Source organism: Melanostigma gelatinosum, assembly GCF_949748355.1.
Source record: "Melanostigma gelatinosum genome assembly, chromosome: 3".
NCBI classification, from domain to species: domain Eukaryota; kingdom Metazoa; phylum Chordata; class Actinopteri; order Perciformes; family Zoarcidae; genus Melanostigma; species Melanostigma gelatinosum.
The window spans coordinates 10,678,439-10,701,121 of NC_136636.1; the positions used below are offsets into that span (position 1 = coordinate 10,678,439).

Consider the following 22,683-nt stretch of genomic DNA (forward strand, 5'->3'; position numbering starts at 1 on the left):
CTGGAAATACCTGTTATGTTTTATCTCCCCGTGACACATGCACGCACACACACACACACACACTCACACACCAATATAACCTTTCTGTCTTGTCTTTGCCTCTCTAGGAGATTGCTGCATATCTCATCACTTTTGAGAAACATGATGAGTGGCTGACGACATCGCCAAAAACCAGGTGAGGAGAGCGCAGACAGTGGTTTCCACAAACACACCCACACACACACGTGTGCATACACAGTATCGCTTAATCAGCCAGTGACTCACGTTGGTTTAATCTCAATGACTGTGTGCCTATGTTTGGTTAAAAGATTAGTGATGTACGTCGACTGTATCCAAAGGGTCCTGCTGACAGCCTACTCTACATGTAGAGCAACGCTCTAGAACATGGCTGGACTGTAAAGCACATCGTCAGCTGGAAATGGAGTATTAATGAATGTAAATGTATTAGGATAAGTGATGTATAATTCAGACGTATGAGGGCGACGAGGGGTTTAAAGGGAGGGGGAGTAAATTTATATAAAACGTGGTGTGAACAGGGATGAATATTCATCAATCCAAATGAACCATAGGTAGCTCTTTTCCTAGAGTTGGGAGAGGTTATATTCAGGAAGGAATGTAGGAAGGAGGTAAAGAAAGAAAGAAAAAGGGCAATTTGAATTATTAATAAATCACTTACTCCTATTATTGACATTTACTTTGGTTAAAAAGTAAAAGAAAACAAATAAGAAAAATAAAAACATGAAAGAACAGAGAAAGAAAAAGCAAAGTAAGTGAAGAGGTCCCCTCATGGCCCCATTTCTGATTACTGACACTGCTGAGAGCGCGGGGTGATGCCTATGCGCTCCCATTGTGCGAGCTGAAGGACTCTTCTCAGGAGCAGCCTGAGGCCAGCAGCACAGTTTATGTTGTGGATGGATTTCTCATTGATTGGTTGTGCTGCCGTATAGCCTCAGCCTCCCAGCAGCAACAGCAGCAGCAGTCATATTGGTGTTATTGAGCAGCAGTTAGATATAATCCCATTTACACACGACACGAGGCACGATTAGGACAGATTACACCTAATCCCATCAGATGGAGAAGGAGCTCAGCAAATGGAGCTTGTGACATTTTATGTGTGCGCTTGGATGTGCGTGCATGTGTGTGTGTTTTTATGCCAATGTGCGCATGCGTTTGGGGGGGGCGCAATATTAAGATAACAATCAATGACCTTCATTTCTCCCTTCACTGAAATACCTCATCAGTCCAAAGTAATGACTGTTACCTCCTCTCTCTCCCTCTCCTCTCACTTTGCTCATCTACTCCTCCTTCTCTCCTCCCTTTACCGGACTCACTCACTCGCCCACTCCGTCTCTTTATCTTGCCGTCTTTTTTTCCCCCCACCCGCCTCCCCTTGCCTTCTCTGTTTTCGCTCTGCTGTGGAACGGTGGAAAAGCTTTTTATATCCCACACATCACAGCCCAGTTACAATCAATAGCATTTATGTCTGCTTGAATCGGAGAGTTCGCAAGGAACATGGGCACCGTCCACGTGCGCATGCCTCTACGCGCACACACAGGACACGTGCACGTATTTCTCACACACAACCACACGCGCGTGCACACATCTGATCTCATCCATCTTCTCCATAACATAATTAGAATCAGCAGCTCTGAGATGACTCACACTGCTTGAGACGGAGACTAAACTCGGCTTTGATCGGAGGGTGGGGGTCTCCACTCGGCTGAGAAACTGGCAGGCTCACCCCAAAACAGAACAGATTTAAGGTGTCAAAGAAAATCAGCTCAAAGTAAATTCAATTTCACTACACACAGTGTTCAGAGTAAATTGCAATCATCTCAGTCCATATAGAGGTGTCTACATCATATTCTAGGAGAGGAGAGGAGAGGAGAGGAGAGGAGTGGAGAGACAACAAAAGAAACAGAGGTTAGGAGGATAATAGAAGGAGTAGACAAGATGAAAAGATGTGAATAAGTGAAAAGGAGTGGAAAATGGAGGGACTGAAAAAGCAGTAAAGAGAAAATGAAGAGATACTATAATAAGAGGGATACAATCTGGAGGTTGATGGCGAAGAGGGGGTGTGTAAATGTGTGTGTGTGTGTGTGTGTGGTGGTGTGCATGCATGACTGTGCATGAGAGAGGGAGCACTTGTGAGTATGTGTTCGTTTATTGATTAACGTGCCTGTTCTCTTTCTGTTGTCATGAGATAAGGCAGAGGAGCATTTTTCCTCCACCGACACACACAGAAGCACGCACACACACAGCTGTCCTTAACGTTTTAGAAGTGTCATGATTGATTGCTGAACCGCAGGTTTGACATTGAGCTCAAAGAACACACGGCAGTAGGTCCTGCCATCTCTGATGGCATCACTGTAGCATCTCTGTCTCTCTACATGTATGGCTCCTGGTGTGTGTCTGTGTGTGTTTGTTTGTGTGCACACGTATGGTCATCCTACCAAGTGCATATGAAATGTGAGTCTAGAGGCCGATGTTCATGCTGTGCTGATAAATCACCCAACTAAGATATTAACACGGAGGCGTGTGAGTCTACGTATAAGAGGGGAGGGGCAGCATGGGACCAGTTAACTCGACTGCAGGACATTGGGTCAGTTTCCATGGAGTTGAATGGTTGTCAGTCAGACGTCTCCGCTCAACACCATGTGTGTCTTTCTGTCTGGCTAACTCTTCCTCCTGTCCTCCATTAGGCCTCAAAATGGCTCTATGATCCTCTACAATCGTAAGAAGGTGAAGTACAGGAAGGATGGCTACTGCTGGAAGAAAAGGAAAGACGGGAAGACCACCAGAGAGGATCACATGAAACTCAAAGTCCAGGGAGTAGAGGTGAGAAGTTGTAATGTAAAAACAAGTCGATGATCTTGTTTGGTTTCACTGCCAATCTTACGTACTAACTTACTCGGAGGAGACACATACGTGTAACACAAACGTACACGCAAACACACATGCTGAGGCAGCAGGCCAATGTGTTACCTGAGAGCGAGCTGTGCCCCTCTTTTTTTAGCTCCCCCCCTGCTCGTGTCCCTGTCTCCCTTCCTCTCTCTCTCGTTCTGAAGGATAAGAGTGTGTTTGGCCTGAGGCCAGGAATGATGTCAATGCCTCCTTCAGCAGAACAGAGAGGGGTATCGATCCAGTCTCAAGGCAGCGTCTCTGCCTGAGCGAGAGTGTGTTTGTGTGTGTGTGTGTGTGTGTGTGTGTTCGAGTCACATCAGCCAGCTCAAAAATTGATTATTCAGCAGGAATATACCAAGAGGTGAGATGAGTGAGCATTCATGTGTCAGAAACAGAAAAAAATTGGGTAGAATGGAGAGCGAAGGGGGGACAGCGACGGGGCACATGGATGTTTGCAGAAGGCTCAATAGTTTTGCATTAAGGGTGAGCAGGAGGCAGGTGAAAGAGACACAGAGGTAAAGGGAATAATTGAGATCAAGTATTCCCATCTGCACCTCTATTATTCACAGCCCCACACTCACATTGACATTCATCCCACATGCAATGTTCTGCAATCGTGCAGGGATACACATACTCACACACACATATACAAAGTGTTTCTTTCCCTGGTAGTTGCACAGTAATTGTTTGTATCACGTCTTCCCAGGACCCCCCAAAGCAAGCGAGTGTTAAGAGCAAGGGACGGGAATGAGCAGAGCGGCGAGATGAGCAGAGGGGGTGAAGGAGGATGGGGAGAGGCAGGAAGCTGGAGAGAAAAACATAACCCTGGATGTAGAGCCTCCTCATATCGAATGGAAATATATGGAAATGCACTCTGCCTTTGGCAAAACACACTTTAGATAGAAGGCGGGCTACTTCTGAGGAGAGGCAACATGGCAAGAAAATATAAGTGTGCGCGAGTGCTCATGACACAGAAAACAGGACAAGTTGTAAGTGTTGATTATATACAGCCTTAATGGTGAGCATGTGTGTTTGTGTGTGCAATGTTGTCTTCAAACAACCAATTAATTTGTGTGTGTGTGTGTGTGTGTGTGTTTGATCCTTGATTTTAAAGCATTTGAAAAAGTGGCAGTGATGATTCTGATAGAAGGCTTTCTTGTCAAACACCACAAATCGGCCTCCTTTAGAACCGAGTCTCGAACCGTGATATTCTTTGAACATTGACTGAGATGTTTCCATAGCGCATAACATCAAAAACTGTCAAAGTGGAACCTGTTTTAAATGCTTCATCAGACTCTTTGTCTTTTCTTCTTTTCGTGTTTTTAATTTAAATTTAATTTGTGCACTTGCCCTGCATTACACCCTGATGCGTTTCAGAAATTCATCTTGCTTTGATGAATGAAAAAAAGCTTTTATGAAATCCAGCTTACTTTGTGAACTGAAAAACATTCTTGAACTTAGGGTGTCAAAAAAGTATCGTTTTGGTATTGGTTCAAAAATCAGGCACTTTAATGGCAGTGGTATCGAAAAACATTTCATATTGCACCTAACAAACATTATAAACACTCTGAAGTTGTTCAAATCAACCTCAGCAACACACATGTGGTTTATTTTCACACACACATATACACACACTATTTTGTAAGCATCCTCTACTGGATACTGGTCCATATACTGAACTTCCTCTTCATCTTGTCCACCTTGACACTCTGTACTTTCCTCGCTTTCTCCTCCTCTTCTTTGTCCCCTTCACTGTTACTGATCTCTCTTGCAGTGTCTGTGAGCTGACGACAATCTGACTTTTTGTGAATTCCAAGTGGGTTATGTCTCGTCTTGCTGAGGCAGTAAATTTCACAATCTCTTGTGCTGTAATTGTCAACATCAGATTTATAGCATTTTAGAAAAGACATTAGGAAAAAATGCATACAGCATGTTTGCAATTTAGTTTTAGCACCGCAATCAATACAGCCTAAGTGGGTATAACCTAAGTTCTCCTCTCCTGTTCTCTCATTTACTCTCCTCTCCTCCTCTCCTCCTTTTTCACTTTTTGTCTCGCTTCCTCCATTTTTCTTTTCTCGTCTACCCCTGCAATCTCCTCTCCTCTCCTCCTCTCCTCTCCTCTCCTCTCCTCTCCTCTCCTCTCTCTAGTGTCTGTATGGCTGCTACGTCCACTCCTCCATCATCCCCACCTTCCATCGTAGATGCTATTGGCTGCTGCAGGTAAGCCCACCCCCCTTTCCCACCTTGCCTTTTGTCACACATTTATACACATACAAAACAAGACTTGGCCAGCATTCATAGTCTGGTGATAATTTGTCATATATGGCAGCATATCTTTGTAATTTCAGGTCTTTTGCCCCACACTATGACCATCTTGTAACATTTATTCCAGCTATGTTCAGGCATTATTCCTTATTTTTCACAAAACTGGGCAGCCAGAATATATATTAGCAGTTGTACACAAAGGTTTGTCTGTTAAACCGTCCATTTCCAAAACAAAACACTAAGATAAACCATTAACCAGCAATAAACATCACCCTCCTCTAAATTAATGAGGCAGACATAGTGAAATTACTATCACAAAGCTTGGGTCATAATAAAATTGAATGATTTTTGGCTGAGTGAACACACACACACAGTTAGACCACTAGAATATACCTAGAATATGCCAGGTATATACAGCTTGTATAATACTGACATACAGTGTAGAAAAATAAGAAGAATATTCCGTTGCAAGTTGACTGCAACTTCCAGAGCACAGTGTGTTATCGAGACCCTGACTCCCGATACATAGCTACCATCAAGGACTCAGGCGATACTCATGTGGTCTTGTCTAAGAACACACCCTGGAGCTACAAACAGCACGCTCAACATGCGCACTCCAACACACACACGCACAGGTGTCCCATGTGTATAAAAGCATGTTGTTTTTCATAGAGATGTTGGACTCACTCTGCTGCTCATGTGAAAGACAACAGAGAGCAGGATTTACACACACACACACACACACACACACATGTCTCTTTCTCTATTGGTCATGCAAGACGTGGTCACCAGGACCTCATCATCTTCAAATGACAAGTTACATGATGAATCTTAAAAAAAATGAATTTACATTTACACTGCCTCTCTCTTCATCCCGCTCTGTTCATTTCAAAGAAAATATTGACGAACCAGCGTTGTTCATTTAAAATATGGAAATGCGTACATATTTATGTATTCTTCGGCGGAATGTCCTGCATAATCTGTCACATGGAATTTACAAGGACATTCCAGCCATCGGCTGTAAATTGAATATGCCCTCAACCAATATATTTTCTTTTGCAGCATGCCCAGCTAGTTTGATTCCTGCAGTCTGAAATTATGAAGGGAAATTCGACTTGCTTCATCTGTAAAGTGCCATCTTCTGCTCTTTGCGCCGGTATCGAAACACATCAGTGAATATGATCATAAATCAGTGTGTGAGTGCTGTTGCATGGCACAGTGTGCTGCTCTAGCAGCACACTGTGCCATGCCCTTTTGGAGAGAAAAGTGTTCCAACTCAGCAGGTCCTCCCCCTCACCTGAGTCTGTCTACTGAATCTTTCATCAAGAGGAGCTTCTCTCCTTCTCACTCTCCTCTCAAAGAAACACACACACACACACAGAAGCACGTGAATGCACCTGTTGAATCATTCATGGTTGAGAATATCCATAGGTGTGCTGGTGGCCTACAGTATAGTGAGAAGAACTACTCTGAACTGCACGCACATCACACATGTGGACACTTCCACAGCCTCTGCAGGGTCAAAGAGAGAGAGCGATGAGTGGGCTTGAGCTGTTAAATCTTTTATGGGCAGGTGAGAGAATCTTATCTGACACGCAATGCCCAACCTCCTCCCGGACCTCCACGTTCTCTCCCGCTTCCCTTCTCTATTTCCTCTCCCTCTTTAAAGAGACTTTATCCTCCCATGTTGGTAAGAACATTACAATGAATAAATGGATAGGAAGACCATGTTAAACTAACACAATGTGCGTACATGTATCTGTGTGTGTGTGTGTGTCTGTGCTGTAGAACCCAGACATTGTGCTGGTGCACTACCTGAATGTACCAGCAGTGGACGATAGCGGGAAGCCATGTGGTCCTGTCCTCTGCTCCATCAACACAGACAGGAAGGAGTGGGCCAAGTGGAGCAAGGAGGAGCTCATTGGACAACTCAAACCCATGTGTGAGTTAGCGTGACGGTCATTTCAGTATCTACTCTCATGCTTCAGCCCTTGTATTTTTCCTAAACCTGGGGATATGAGTCACCTTGGGTCAAAACAACAACAACACCTTGTCATGGTGCAGTAATTCTTCAAATTAATCTGTAGCAAACCTCTAAAGCACAGGGTATTTGGTTCACTGGCTTGCTTTTAGGCTTTGTAAACAACTTGGCAGCAGATGGGGCATGGTCTGGAGCTGTGCCATTTCTTATCAGAACAGACAACAGGTGATTTCAGCAGTTCAGGGGAGATGATATGAAAATGTCTCTCTTGCATCAATTAACTACATTGAATATTGGCAGTGCTGATTCAGCACAAACATCTGATTAAGATATTAGAGTAGGTTAAGATAACTCAGCAAGCCAAACACCAGGTATGTTCAGGTGTAAACAGTGGCTTTATTTACAAAGCAGTGATGTATTGAACAATAATATTCTGCGTTAAAAAGCCACTGTATGAAGAGAAATTCATACCATTCATTCAGGCTTTATACAGATTTAGATTTGTTGTTTTGGATGGCTCCATCAGTCAGTGCCATGCTGCCACCTAGAGGCAGGTACACATTTTACCCATGAAAGGGAGGGATAGAGGGAAAGAAGACAGAGGTGCTCGAAATATCCAACATGTATTATTCATAAATGTGCATCAGGGAGTAGATAACTCCAAGACACACACTAACACACATACACACACACTTACCTAATCTCTCCCCTCTTTGTATCTGGTTTGGAAGGGCAAATCAGGACAGCTGCCCAAAACTAAGTGACTTGTTGACTTAAGTAGCACCTCAATTCTCACTCTCCCCATTGAATCATATTCCTTCTCGCTCTTCTACCTGCCCTAATTTGCTCACATGAAACAGCTCTATGCTTTTTTTCCCTTTTCTAGCACTTCTCTCTTGACCACTTACTTGAGCCATCTGTGCTCAAAGGCTTTTCGTGGGCATTAGGTCTCTGACACTTGAAGTGTTTGGTATTTGTTACTTCACTCTGAAAATGCTTCAGCTAAATCCCAAAAATGTAAATGAAGACATTGAATTTAGAAACTGGAAATACCCTCAGGTGTTAGAATTGACATGTCTTTCATGCATATTGCACGTTTTGCATTTATGTATTTCAAGTTTTGAACACTCAAGAGTCTGAACCAGTGTTATCAGAGTATTCATGATCTCAGTTATCAGTGTACATTCTGAACACTGGAGGGCGCCCTTACACACTGTCAAATGTGTGTGGGGTAATGCCACAACACTATAAAGATTGACCTGAGCAAATGAAAGGGCATACAATGAAGATGCACCTTAATAAATGATGTTTCCTTTGTTTGAATGTCTCTTCTGACAGGTGCTGGAAGCAGCTTGCATCAGAAATGTTCCAGTGTCAAGCAGCGCATCATCTCATCCAAGCAGGAGTCAGGGGCAGCAGCGGGAGGTGGAGCTGCAGCAGGTATGGGTGTAGCGGCAGGCCAGAGAGCTGAGGAAGCAGATGGCACAGAGGTCCAGAACAGCGATGTGTCAGAAGGACAGACTGAGCCCAGTCCTGGAGGGGGCAGGAGTAGAGCGGGTGGAGGAGAGAGGAGGAATGGCAGGATAAACAACAAACCCTCCTTGCTCCCACAGAGCAGCATGGAAGTGTCGTCATCTACCTCCACCAACCAGGTGGAGGTCCCTGACACCACCCAGAGCTCCCCATTGTCAATCACCAGCGACATGGCTGATAGTCCCGCTCTGGCCATTGGGGCTGGCTTGACACAGAGCACAGCTGTGTTCATGTCTGAGGTCACCACGCTGACTGGGGATTCGGTCTACTCTGCAGGCCACACCCACCTGCTGGCATCCACCCATGAGAGCACCACCGCTGGCATTCTGTTGGCTGTTGCCCCTGAAAACCAGAGGTTTGCTGCGTTTCCTGGTGGTGTGAGCTTAGGGGAGGGAGGAGAGTTGGTCCTGTCTAGCTCTTTAGACTCTGTTGGAGGAGTCAGCCTTCCTGAGGCCGCCATGACGTTTGACCCTGATTGCTTCCTCAACAATCCCAAGCAGGGCCAAACATATGGGGGAGGTGGAGGGAAGGCCGAGCGATGTAACGGTGATGATGGAGGACCCCACTGCTCCTCCAACGGCTTCATCTACAACCCAGCCCTTGTCATCAACATCAAGACGGAACCTGCACCCCTGGAGCCGCCGCTGGCCCCTCAGAGCAGCTATGTAGGGGAAGGGACAGGCCTCAGTCCCAGCACCACCCTGGAGCAGATGGACTTCAGTGCTGTGATGTCATCAGCCTGTGTCCCGAGTCTGACCCAGCCTGTACACCACCCCTCCCCCAGCCTCTTCCTCCAGACCTCCCCCCAGACAAGCCAGCCCTCCCAGCTGCACTCCAATGGCATTGAGGCAACACAGGAATCAGGCGAGGCCCAGGTTTATATAGGCCTGCCCACGGTGCCAACAGACACACCAGTCACCAATGGAGACCCGCATACACACCTCCACCAAGCCAGCCCAGACCAGCAGGGCCTGTGTGGAAGGAATGGACAAGGAGCGGCTATGGGCTCCTTTCCGCTAACACCACAGGATACCACCGTCGAACAGTCAGGCAGTAGGGGACATCGAGAGGTCGGGGGCTTAGATAAGACTTCTGAGAATGGAGGGGAGTTGCTTCTCAAGCCTGGGGATCCTCACGTGGCCTACACGAGTGTTGACACCGAACACTACCTGCAACCCACCGATGACAATGGAGGAGGAGAGGAGGGCGGAGGTGGAGGAGGACGGGGAAATGAGATTCTCTGTAATGGTGTTAGCTTGTCAGGGGGCAATAGTTCAGTGGTGGCCAGTCCTCAGTCAATAGCTGCTGGTACAAGCATTGAGGGGGCACTCTACAGCTCTGCTCTTCCTCAGCAAGGTCGGGGGGTGTCAGCTACAACAACAGGGGCAGGAGCGGCCATTAGTCTGGAAGGCTTTGAGGCTTCCTTTGGAAGCCAGTTCTCTGATCTCATCAATGATTTCATCTCAGTTGAGGGGTCTGGAGGTGGGGTGGGCGCAGCTGTGACTGGGGTTCTAATGCCTCAGGAGGGGGCAGCAGGAGAGGAGCAGGGCACAGGAACAGGCCACCTGCAGGACTCGGAGGTGGAGCAGGGAGCTCTGGGACTGCTCCAGGAGACTGGGAGGCTGTTTGGTGTGACAGACTACTCCCCAGAGTGGTCTTATCCAGAGGTTAGTAAACCCTACATGATTATCATTCATTATTTATTCATCATTGTTCCCTACAGGAAAAGCAGTCCCCCTCCCACCACATGATTGACTTACTGATGTTAAACTCTGAAATCATGCTCGGCACAATGTACTTGTAGACCGCCAGCCTGGCTGTGTGGTCATTAAGGAGTCAGAATATCTCAGACTCAGCTGATTGGATTTTGATGTAATTTCAATATTACACTGATTACGCTGGGTGGCTTCATTAATTTACCCATGTACCACTTACAACATCTCAGACATCAGTTCTGTCACTGAATCATGATGAAACTTGTGGAAACAGCATCTTTTTGTAGGAAATAACTTTTTTAACTATCTCATGTCTCATGAGCTCTCATCCCAACGTGTGCACATATTCAGCTAATATTTTTCTGCCACTTTCTTCCAGGATCATCAGTGTCACATCATACTGGTTATTCCACGGTTTCTAGTATCTTAAAAAGCAGCAATGTTTCACCCCAAAGGCTCAAAGGGTGATGGTAGAATTTTTAGAATTAATTGAAAAAGTGCACCGCAAATGCCAAATAAAAACTACCAAATGCTAGTAAATTGTTTTAAAAGCGAGAAATGAGTTGTTGATCTACTTCATGGCTTAACATTTTTGGGGGACAATATGTTGTTTGCGTTTTATTTTTAGCTACACTGGAGAAAACACATGGCAGTGTTGTTCAGATGGTTCTAACAACTTAGATGTAAGGAGCAAACCACCCTCTAGAGGCTGCTACCAGGCTTGTTCGTCTCGTAGATTTATCACTGGCAAAATGATAACCACTGTAGTAATGAGGCAATTACTTATATGTATCAGTTTAGATTCATATAATAGAAAACAAAAAAGTAGGCCACTGTGTCTCTGAGGTTTGTTTTTGCCACAGATGGAATCACGATGGTTGATAGAAACGCAGTACACAATGCTTAAATGTGTACAGTGTGTGTGTGTGTGTGTGTGTGTGAGAGTGTGGTGTTAGACTGAGTCCTCTGTTTGTGTGCTCCAGGGTGGAGTGAAGGTGCTTATTACAGGTCCGTGGTTGGAGTCGAGCAGTGAGTACAGCTGTCTCTTTGACCACATCAGTGTCCCTGCTGCACTCATCCAGCCTGGGGTGCTGCGCTGCTACTGCCCAGGTAACACACGTGTGTATGCATGCACTATCACATCGCACACTCCTTTAACAAAGAAAAAGCCATTACTTTTACAAAAAATATTCACCTAACCCCAACCGTCACTGCACTAACCCCTAATATGAGCAATTTATTTTTCTTCAGCATGCAAAGAAAGAGTCTTACTATGTCGGCCGCACACCCTTTTGGGAGAGTCCTACAAAACAATTAGGACAATACAAAAAAAGAGCATTGTGAGGAGGGACACTATAAACACAGCTTTGCTTGGAATTTGTTTTTGGGATGGTATCGTAAATGATAGATGAGTCACATCCTGCTACATTAGGTGTGATCAGGGAATAACTGCAACTTTTTCAGGCACACGTGGGCAAAAGCAATATTCAACATTCACAGTGTCTGATGGATTACAGACTGTCCTGAAATTATTCTTTGACAAGAGATCAGTCTCAGCACACAATCTTACTAATTCCTTACCTGATGTCTGTTTACAGCACATGACACAGGACTGGTGATGCTGCAGGTAGCTATGGGTGGTGAGGGCATCTCTTCCTCTGTGGTGTTTGAATACAAAGCACGTGACCTTCCTGCCCTGCCATCTTCTCAGCATGACTGGCTGTCCCTCGATGGTGAGAGCAATTTTTCTTTTGCACAGTTACACTCTTATTGTCTTATTATTGACTCAGTAAAGAGCATAAACATGGACATAACTGCTTCATTGTTGCGTGTGTGCAATTTATTTTGCATTTTTAGACATACTGCATGTTTAAGGTCATGCACTTGACTGATTTTAATCCCAAAAAGTTAAACCAACATGCAAAAAAAAAATATTTTCCTTATTATTAATTTTTACTTTTGGTGCACCTTACCTCACCTACAATTTTGGATTTGTTAAAACTTTGAGAGAACCTTTTGATGTGTCTCTATGTGTGTGTGTGTGTGTGTGTGTGTGTGTGTGTGTGTGTGTGTGTGTGTGTGTGTGTGTGTGTGTGTGTGTGTGCGTGTGGCTGTCATTATGCTGCTCTGTTTTGGTAGATGCATCCCTTGTTGTCATGCTAGATGTATGGTATCGTGGCTGTGTGTTATTTGGCTGAATTGTCTTCTGTGCTGGGGATGCAGCTGTTTTTTTCTATCGTCGCCCTCAGCTTGCATGCGGTTACTAAAGAAGGGATCTAAGCTCCCAAACCGTTTGACAACAGTGAAATGTGTAATGTGTACTGCTCCTTTCATTTTAACAGACCCTCATTTATAAAGGCTTTAGACTTTGTCTTGTTGAAATTGTTTCGGTCAGAATCATTTTGTCAGCATGTTTGCAAGTTGAAGAGAAATCTGAATTATTTAGCGAGCTTTAGATGTTGTTTTAGTGAGGTTTCAATTAATCAAATTAAAACGTAAGATGTTGGAGGGAAATTAAATGTTCCTGGAGTCAGCTCAGGGGGAGGAGTTGCAGAGTATGTGCACAGCACGGGGGGGGGGCTTCTGTGTGCGAATAATCTTCTGATGCAATTGCGGCTTGGAAACACGCGGGTCTCCTCTGCGAGGCATGTCCTGGGTTACTCTGTGTTCGCCCCCGTCTCTGCGTTGCGCAATGCGGCACTGCGGCTCTACAGTCACAGCATGGCTGGCTGTTTGCTGGAGTGAAGGGAAAGGACATCATGGCACAATCGCGGTCCACTTGACAGTCAAAATGTTTGGCACCACCGGCAACGTGCTGTGCAGCCTCATACACACTATATATAGGCTCTGCCTTTGACTTTCAATGGTGATGCCGAGACCCGAACGTGCGCTCTGGTGTTCAAGTCCTTTGTTTGGCCTCAAATGTTCATCAAAGGCGCATCGCCTGGAGATAAACAACTCCGTTCGTTCGTTTTAATCACATTTGCGTCATCACACGACTTTGTTACATGTCATTGCTCCAATTTAGTTTGTGTGCAGTTTATTGTTGAACCGATGACGACCGAACCTCCTGCAGCTCAGTGTCTGGCGGGCGGATTTGAAGCGTGTCTGCTCTGCTCTCATAGAAACAACCTCTCTCGCGCTCGCTCTCTCTCTCTCTCTCTCTCTCTCTCTCTCTCTCTCTCTCTCTCTCTCTCTCTCTCTCTCTCTCTCTCTCTCTCTCTCTCTCTCTCTCTCTCTCTCTGCACTTACAGTAGTTGTGTTTGCTCGATCGGAGTAGCAATGTGAGTCGCATGCTTCAAACTAACGGGGTTGAGCAGAAGCGGGAACAAAGAGAGCAGCAGATAGAGAGACTTGCTGTTTGGGTTCGTAGCTTATTTGATTTTAAACTGATGTTAACTTCAAACGGCTTCTAGGTCTGTGTTATTTGTACCCAGGTTAAGTTTTTTTCTTTTTAATCACGCTGCTGTCGATTGCTGATTTTTTAAATTTCGACTTCATAGCTGTAAAGCCTTAAACTGCTTTTGCATTTCATGTTTCAGTCCAAATCTTTGCACTATATGTGGTGCAGCCTCTGTCGATTTGAGATAATGGGACGGAAGAAATGCCACAAGTCCTCACGTTGTTTGCTCGCTAGATGTTTGAACAAAAAGGCACGAGGCGGTTTGCTTGTTTGATGTCTCAGGCCTGATGATTAGAAACTTGTTTAGCTGTTAACTTTCAGCACCACCAGGAGAGGACAGCTCCACTGAACAGGACAACAACAAATGACGGAGGGCTAATGTGGCTCCTGCTGAGGCCTATAGGCACAGACATGTGGGCATGTTGTTGATCACCCAAAGCTTGAATACATAACATACTCTGTGTTGTGGATGTTCATGTTTATTACTGTATGCCAAAAGTGTGTTTGTCTGATGAATGTTTCCCCAATTAACGTCAATGAAACAATGCAGTTTGAGTCCTACGAATTTCACATCGATGTCAAATGTGTACATATTGTAAAGCCCTCTGTGGCAAATTTGTGATTTTGGGCTGTACAAAAATAAATTGAATTGGATCGATTAAATATGTTGATTCAACAAAAAATTACTTGAAATTGTATGCAAACCCACTTGGATTTAGTAATAAAGCCACTAGTTGTTTGCCAACTGTAAACTGATTTTAAAGTATTCTAAACCTTTATCATAGTTTTGGTAGAATATTTAATATAAATAATTTGATAGAATATGAATGGTAAAACAGATACACTACATAGTGTTACCGTTAAAAACACAAATTTGTCTCAATGGTCTGCTCTTTCTTTGGTTTCAATTGGTTTGCAATGCAGTCATCTGTTATCAGAGTTTGTTGATGTCACTTCTAACTGTGTTGTGGTTAGCCAGTGGTGAAAGTTTGTGCAGAACCAAACAGACCAGAAAAGCTGGTCAGTAAATCCACAGGTACCCAGAACAACTACAAGTATTACATTGTATTGAAGAGCAGAAACATAGAAGCTGGAGTGTGTCACCAGAATATTTATGACGTGTTTTTTTTACTGGTCAATTTTAATCCATTTACTTAATTAATACACTCAACTTAATAATACAATGAATTACATTTGCATTTAAACAATGTGGTTAAAAAAGCTATTCGTTAGGATATGATTGCATGCAACTGACATGATAAAGATTTTTTTAGTAAATTCTTAATTTACTTTTAAAGGAGTTCCTTTCTTGTCTTCCTCTGTATCCTTCGTAACATAAGCCCTGCAGGATTTAGTAGCATGATTTGCAGGTAGATACGTGAATTGTAAAATATGAAATGACATTAAGGCGCAGTAAATAAATAAAACAATGTAAAGCCTGTGTGAAAGACATTTTATAAACATATTTTAAACTTGACAAATCCAGCTGTCAATATAAGAGGTTAATCAAATGACTATTTCCCAGCTTTCTAATTATATTTGAATGTATTTGTTAATTAAGTTATTATAATTAACCACAAAGAAGTCCTCATAGCAGATGCCAACTTCTGTAGTCTTCTCAATCATTGCTTTCTGTTTTAAAATGTCTGAAAGCATAACATGCTTTATTTGTAACCAGAAATTCGTTTTTGTGGATGTACTTGTATGTGTTTGTTTGAGTTTGCAGATGGGGGAAGACTGCTGCTTCTTATGTGTTCAAATAGTGGAGTGTTTTGATTTGTGTTTGAAAAAGCTGTTTCTCCAGAAAACTACTGCTTTTCTGATTGGCAGAGTGGAAAGGGAGGAGCCTCAGCCTCCGTTCACACTCATGGCTCCACCCTTTCAGCTCAGTTTGTGTGCCTCAGATAGAAAGAAAGAAAAATGGGAGTGAAATGAGAGGAGAGAAAAATAGAGAGACTGAGTGCAGAGCAGCAGGTGGGATGACATAATGGGCACTGCAGCAGAACTACAGCAGCACTGACTGAAACAAAGGGTCACACATACAAACAGCCATAAAAACATTACATTTGTTCTCTAATCTAAGATCGATAATCTTTCACTCACACATACACAAACAAACACACAGTTTTCTTGGTTCCCATTGTTGGTCAGGGGTTTTATTGATTGCAGTACTGATTTAATCTGCAGAGCTTCTCTCCCTGAGCCTCTCAAAGATTTACGAAAACATGATATTGATTTGCTGAATTGCAACAAGCAAGTAGCCATTGTTTACAATTTCTACATGTCCCACCTTCATTCCCGTAGATACCCAGTTCAGGATGTCCATCCTGGAACGTCTGGAGCAGATGGAACAGAGGATGGCTGAGATAACCAATCAGAACCCCAACTCAGAAACCATGGCAACCAAGGGTGGAGGATTGGAGGGAGGAGGAGGAGCCAGTGATCAGCAGTCTCCAGTAAGGCAGAAAAGGAGTGATTTAGCTCCTTCTCACCTTTAAAATCTAAAACAGTATTACGAGAGCAGTACAGGTGAACTGTTAAACAAAACAGAACTTGTTTTAGTGTTAAAAGTTTAATTAAAGCAAGTCTTGAAAACCTTGACTGACTCGGATTAAATTTGAAGATTGCATGATGATGATCTAGTGGTGTAAACCCCTACAGTATATTATAGGCCTTTCCACCATTTTGGGAACTTAAAACACAGCCTCTTTCTTGGTAAAAGCAACCTTTGTAAAAGGTTTTAAAAAATCTGCAAAAATGTTCATGATCAAAGTCCTGGAAACCCTTTTTGTCTCTGATCTTCCAGATTTCTACCGATCAAGGTTCGTTCGAGGGTCGTGTTGTGGTGGTGTGTGAGAAGATGATGTCTCAGCCTTGCTGGGCTTCATCTAATCAGCTCGTCCACAGTAAGAACTCCAGAGGAATGACCTTACTGCATCTGGCTGCAGCTCAGGGCTACGCAGGGCTCATTCAGACACTCATTCGCTGGCGGTGAGTAACACACAATCATGACACACCATTGTGAACGCACAGACTGTCGGTTAATTTCACTTGTGTTGTCTTGCTCTGCAGCACAAAGCATGCCGACAGTATTGACCTCGAGCTAGAGGTGGATCCTCTCAACGTAGACCACTTCTCCTGTACTCCATTGGTGAGTAATCAATATCAATATTTCTGAATGGTGTTTTGAGTGTGTCTTTCTTTACGTGCCTGTGTGTGATCTTTTTTTTTTTTTTTTTTTGGGCCTCCACAGATGTGGGCATGTGCTCTGGGCCACACTGAGGCAGCATTGGTGCTTTATCAGTGGGACCCAAGAGCTTTGGCTATTCCTGATTCGCTGGGACGCTTGCCGCTCAACATTGCCCGATCCCGGGGTCACACTAGATTAGCTGAGCTCTTAGAGCAGCTGCAACAGACTCCTCAAGCTCAGGGCCCACCTGCTGACACTTGGATGGACAGGTGGAGAGGAGAGTCACAGACCAGCGGAATAAGCAACAGCCCTACGCCAAACCCTAACTCAGGTGGGAAAGCCTGCTGTTTTGTGGTTTGTCACCACCAGGAAATAATTTGTCTCATTTTAAAGGGTCAGGTTCCAGTTGTCAGTGAGACTTGGTATATAGCAGGTTAGCTTAGCTTAGCATGAAGGCTGGAAACAACTCTGTCCAAAGGTAACAAACTCAAAAATTGTAAAGCTCACCAATTGATACATCATAAGTGTAAAAACAACAATTCAATATTTTACGAGGGTTATGTGCTGTATGATTGTCTCAGCTGGTTTCCTCTTTCTGATCTTTGTGCTGAGTTAAGCTAACCGGCTGCTGGTTTTAGCTACAAATTAACCGGGCAGACGTGAGAGTGACATCAGTCTTCCCATTTAACTCTGGGCAAGAAGACAGCCAATGCGTTTATTTCCCAAAATGTTAAACTATTCCTTTGAAATTAACATTTGAAAAACTTAACAGCAATGTGTCTGTCCGGTAACTCTGGATATTCTATACACCTCTTTATGGTACAAATTATTGCAAGCTATTTCTAGGTCTAAGTGGGTACAGGTACAGGCGTTTTAATAAGTTAGAAATCCAGTGAGGTAGGAATCTGTGTTGCCACTTGCTCTTATTTTCCAGCATCTTTGTTTCCCCAGAGCTGAGGAGAGCCAGGACGGAGAGCCAGCCAGACAACCAGAACCCGAGCTGGAGCCAAACAGGACACAGAGCCCAACAGGGAACCCAGGGAGAACAGGGAGGCCCACCCCCAGCCAAGAGACTCAAACCCAGCCCCGACACACAGCAACAGCTAGCTAACTCAACCCCTGGCACTAACACCCTCTCCACCCTCCTCAACTCGTCCCCTAGTCCTAACCCTCAATGCTCTCTCCTCCCCAACACCCTACAAACTCAACCCTCCAACCTCAGCTGTCAGAACGCACCTCCTGCCAGCTCCAGCCCTAATCGGCCTCAGCTCCCCAGCGCTCCATTCTCCCACCTGCAGGCCAGGATAGGGGGGTCTGGAGGGGGCACCAGGTGGAGTCTAAGACAGACTCTGGGGCAGCGTAGCCTAGCCAGGAGGATTCTAGGAAAAGAACGACTGGCCATTCACCTGCGCCAAAGGGTGCTGTCTGACAGGGGAGAGGAGACAGAGCTGCTGACCTATCAGGATAACACAGAGGACCTGCAGGTAGGGGGAGCAGTTTGTGAGGGGCAGTTTTGATCTTGGTCCTGAACCAAAACTGAACTTTTTGTGCTGTATATAATGGACAATGTATACAGCTTGCTTGCATGTGTGCCATGTTTGTGATAACATACATGAATACATTAAAAAATCTATGAAAACAACACTTTGACCTTCAGTGTGAATAAGGGGAAACTCCCATGATACCTCATTAGGGTGAATATAACCAGATAATGATATCTATTGTACTCAAACGTTGTCGACATTGAATTTGTCATCATGAGAAGGGCACCTGGTGCAAGGGCAGCGGTGCTATCTTCACCACTCAGTTACTTCCACACAAGCAGACACACACAAATACAAAAGCATCAAGTGCACTTACAAAAAGGGAAAACAGGGCACACGTACTCGATGCTCACTGGCAAGAACTAGAACTGAGTACTAATTGGTTAAACCTTAAATTAAAGGGATAGTTTAACTCTCAGTTTGTGTACACCACTGACTTTGGCCAAACAATGATAAAGGCTAAAATAGTTTGTATTGATTGCCTAATCACTTTATGACTGAAAAAAGAAGCGCTGATGCCTTGATTTTTTAGATAATTAGCCAGTGGAAGACATGTGGCTGTATATTATATTATATAGTTAAATCAGTGCAGGCCTATTTAACTGTTAAGTACCCTGATGTCACATCTACCATGACATGGGGGGTCATGAATAGAGGATAGAAGGTGTATTACATTATTAAACCTTTTTGGTTTGTTCAAGAAGCAGTCATATGTTTTGTATCAGCTAAAGACATTTGATGTATACAGCATAATGCATACATGCACTGCCTACAGATTAACTTTAACAGAAAGTTGATACATGATGATAATGCACAGACTTTGGGTCTGTGCAGGGAATTAAGAGAAACATAAATGTTTCACTAGCCCACCTAAAAGTATAAAAAGCAGTCGTTGCCGTACACAGAGTTGAGTGTCATTAGTATAGGCATTAAAATAAATGCCAAAATGAAAGATCATTTTTAACTTAAAGGGCAGCAGGTGTTAGAAATATGTGAGTAACGTCTGCTCTGCGTGTCTTGCAGGTGGACATTACGATGCTAGCAGATCACATCATGGAGGCTTCGACTTGTAGGCTTAAGCAGGAGGACATGGAGACTGAAACAGACTCCAGCAAGGTGGGGATCAGCAGTGATGTCAAGTTACTGTCTGGTTACCTCGGGGAGGTGGAGAGGTGAGTCAATGAATTCCTGATTCCTTTACCTAACTCATCAAATAGCGTAAATCTTTTTCAGTGTTCAACTTTCGCTTTCCTCCCCTGCTTTTCTCCAGGTTTCTAAACTCCAAGTCCAAGACTCCTAGCCCCAAACCAAACCCCCTCTCAGGGCCTGAGGATCAGCAGAGTCCACAGGCTAGAGACACCCTATCCGCCTCCTCTGACTGGACCTCCTTCCTCTGTGCAGCTATGAAAGAAGAGAGGTTGAAAACTGACTCCTGTCTAGCTATGACTGAGGAAGAGCAGAGGGAGCTGTATGAGACCATCAGGCATGCTCTGCACTCCCTCAGAAAACACAAGGTACATGCCTGGTTTCCACTTCTTTAGAAAAATACAAACGTTTGCCGAAGAGATTGTAAAATAATCGGATGCGTTTTGTCACCATGTTGTTTATAAATCCTGGTTCTGGCATTTCTTCAAATTATCCTCCAACCCATTTCTATCTTTCATGAATCACAATCTTAATCTTAAAAAGTCAATGAACCATTTAACATGTACAAACTCTTAATCCCTCTCCCGTCAGGGTCCCATTCAGGAACAACGTAAAGAGATTGCAGCAGTGATTCAGCGCTGCTATAAGAGATACAAACAGGTAAGCGTTAACAGCACACAGCACTTGCTTTTACGTCAAGCTGACCTACAGTTAGCTACTGAATTAGATATCCAGAAATTATAACATCAATGGATGTGTTCCCTTTTATTTCATTTGGGCTCAAATGTCATCAAGCATTTTGACTCTCTGATTTGTGCTGAAATCTATTTTGTGATTTGGACATTGATTTTTAATGAACTGAAAATACTAATGTGGCTTGTCCACATCCCCATTGCTACAGTTTTTTGTCTTTTAATGGTAGTAACTTGTTTTTATCTTTCTAATAGTGCTAATGTACTAATGTATAACGAAGCCATACAGCTTAGTCATGTCATTTAGTATGTGTCTCCATATTATAAATAAGTTTAAAGCACCTAAGTCAGTTTATTGCACATGTTAGTTTTTTGCTTCAGACAGCTTGATGTGATTTATTAACAAATCTATTAAGTGTACGTGCCCTTAAACTGTGATCAGTCTGTGGGTCATGGTTCGAGATTGCAGAAGGAAACATTTATAGCCACAAAGTTATAACAAAAATGAAGAAATCAAAAATGATGATACATGTGTACTCAGGATTAAACACAACAACGGTACATATCTTTTGATGAAATGGTTTACAACACGCTGCTTACGTCTTCTCTCTCAGTATGCACTTTATAAGAGGATGACCCTGGCAGCCATCCTGATCCAGAGTCGTTTCCGGAGTTTCCATGAGCAGAGGAAGTTCCAACAGAGTCGAAGAGCAGCGGTCCTCATCCAGCAATACTACCGCTCCTATAGACACTCCCTCGGGTACTTCACTCTCTCGCACACACAGAAAGGGCATAAATATGCAAAAGATTTCTTCTTACTCCTGTGTCTTACCCTACAGCAGCCTCCTGACGAAAAAACAGAACCAGGCTGCTCGCAAGATCCTGAGATTCCTGCTCCGATGCCGTCACAGGTGATCTCCTCGCACCCTCTTCAACACCTCTGCACAGTGCACACACATCCAAACCCGCACACACTTACAGCTCACTGCCGTTAATGCGCTCTCTACGTTGGTGCTAATAGTTGTTTTACTATTCCTGTGAAGCCCCTTGATGGACCATAGGCCTCTGAAACGGGTGAGTTTTCTCTCTTTCTTCTGTCTTTCCCTCTCTCCTGGTGGCTGATGCCTGTTTGCATGTCAGCGGAGGGAGGGGGAGAGGAGATCCTGGATTATCATCCTTCCCTTTCGCTCTCTCTCTTCCTCCCTCCCTGTCTCCCGGTCTCTCTCTCTCTCTGTCTCTCTCCAAGGACGACTGAATGATGTCGATACTTCTGCATGATTGAATAATAGATAGATAAATAGAGGAGCGATTCTTGCATATGGTGTTCATGGGAGCATGTTCTGACTGACATCACTAGGGGACTTTAAATGTCTTGCTTGGCCTGCCAGCCTCTCTTTTTGTGCTTTGGGAAGGGGCGATTACAGGATGTGTGTGTCTGTGTGCGTGCCGAGCAGAATTGCAGGGGGTTTGCTGAATAACTTTTCTTGTTGCTCCGAGTATGGCTTTTAGATATAAAAATGGAGAGAAAGACACATGCAAAAATACACACATTCACACACAACAATTTCTCTGAGCATGTCTCCAACGTGTGTTTTTTTCCCCAGGGCCAGAGAGCAGAGAAAGGCCAAGGGTCCTGAGAGCCCACCACCAGGCACCACACAAAGCCCCCTCAGCCTGTGAGCAATCTATAAACCCTCCCCGCCCTCCATCTTCTCCCTTTTCCTTTCTTCCATCCCCCCAAAAACTCGTTCCATCTTCCATTCCCCAACCCCTTCTCCTGCCCTTTCCATTCCTCTCCCCCTTCCTTCTTTCTCACCCTATCTCCCTTCTTCTCTCAAGAGGGGACAAAAACTCTTCCCAGACAGACTGAGGACAGGATAGGTGTCCATCATGGCAGCTCAGACAGACAGACTGCTGGGTAGAGCCACGGGACCTGGCTCTACCCACAGCACTGATCCTCCGCCACAGTTTCACTGGGAGGCCATCACATTAACCTCATGGCATTCTTTGCACTCCTCATGGGTATGTTTCTTTGCAAGAGCAAGTCGACGAGTCAGACGAGAGAGCACGAGGATGCGCCTGGCGACAACATCCTGACTTTTAAGGCAGCATCTGGACGTGCTGGCTCAAGATAAAAGCTACTGGCGACATGCAGAAAATATACAAACCCTGTTGCGTTTTGTATCCAAACAGTAATCCATGAAAGAATAAGAAAACATAAACCAAAAAACTCACTTCTGTGTTGCATTTGCATGCAAGGTTTTTTCGCTTATTCCTCCTCTCCATCATCCTGAAAAGCTATAGTGGCAA

At 44.2% G+C, this 22,683-nt stretch overlaps 1 protein-coding gene across 1 annotated transcript in view; it reads left to right on the top strand.

Annotated features, from left to right (window-relative positions):
- LOC306797762 (calmodulin-binding transcription activator 1-like) overlaps positions 1-22,108 on the top strand; it is a gene marked incomplete at its 5' end in the record, with an annotated part of 47,702 nt that extends 25,594 nt beyond the window's left edge. The window contains 19 exons of the mRNA XM_079297174.1: positions 108-175; positions 2,703-2,838; positions 5,053-5,124; positions 6,958-7,111; positions 8,489-10,350; positions 11,382-11,508; positions 11,997-12,131; positions 16,106-16,257; positions 16,608-16,792; positions 16,874-16,952; positions 17,055-17,322; positions 17,943-18,475; positions 19,559-19,707; positions 19,806-20,049; positions 20,273-20,341; positions 20,988-21,133; positions 21,213-21,284; positions 21,417-21,447; positions 21,978-22,108. Of these exons, the coding sequence (XP_079153300.1) occupies positions 108-175; positions 2,703-2,838; positions 5,053-5,124; positions 6,958-7,111; positions 8,489-10,350; positions 11,382-11,508; positions 11,997-12,131; positions 16,106-16,257; positions 16,608-16,792; positions 16,874-16,952; positions 17,055-17,322; positions 17,943-18,475; positions 19,559-19,707; positions 19,806-20,049; positions 20,273-20,341; positions 20,988-21,133; positions 21,213-21,284; positions 21,417-21,447; positions 21,978-22,010 (4,515 nt within the window). The 3' untranslated portion in view covers positions 22,011-22,108. The remainder of the gene's footprint in view (positions 1-107; positions 176-2,702; positions 2,839-5,052; positions 5,125-6,957; positions 7,112-8,488; positions 10,351-11,381; positions 11,509-11,996; positions 12,132-16,105; positions 16,258-16,607; positions 16,793-16,873; positions 16,953-17,054; positions 17,323-17,942; positions 18,476-19,558; positions 19,708-19,805; positions 20,050-20,272; positions 20,342-20,987; positions 21,134-21,212; positions 21,285-21,416; positions 21,448-21,977) is intronic.
- Between the last annotated feature and the right edge of the window lie 575 nt (positions 22,109-22,683).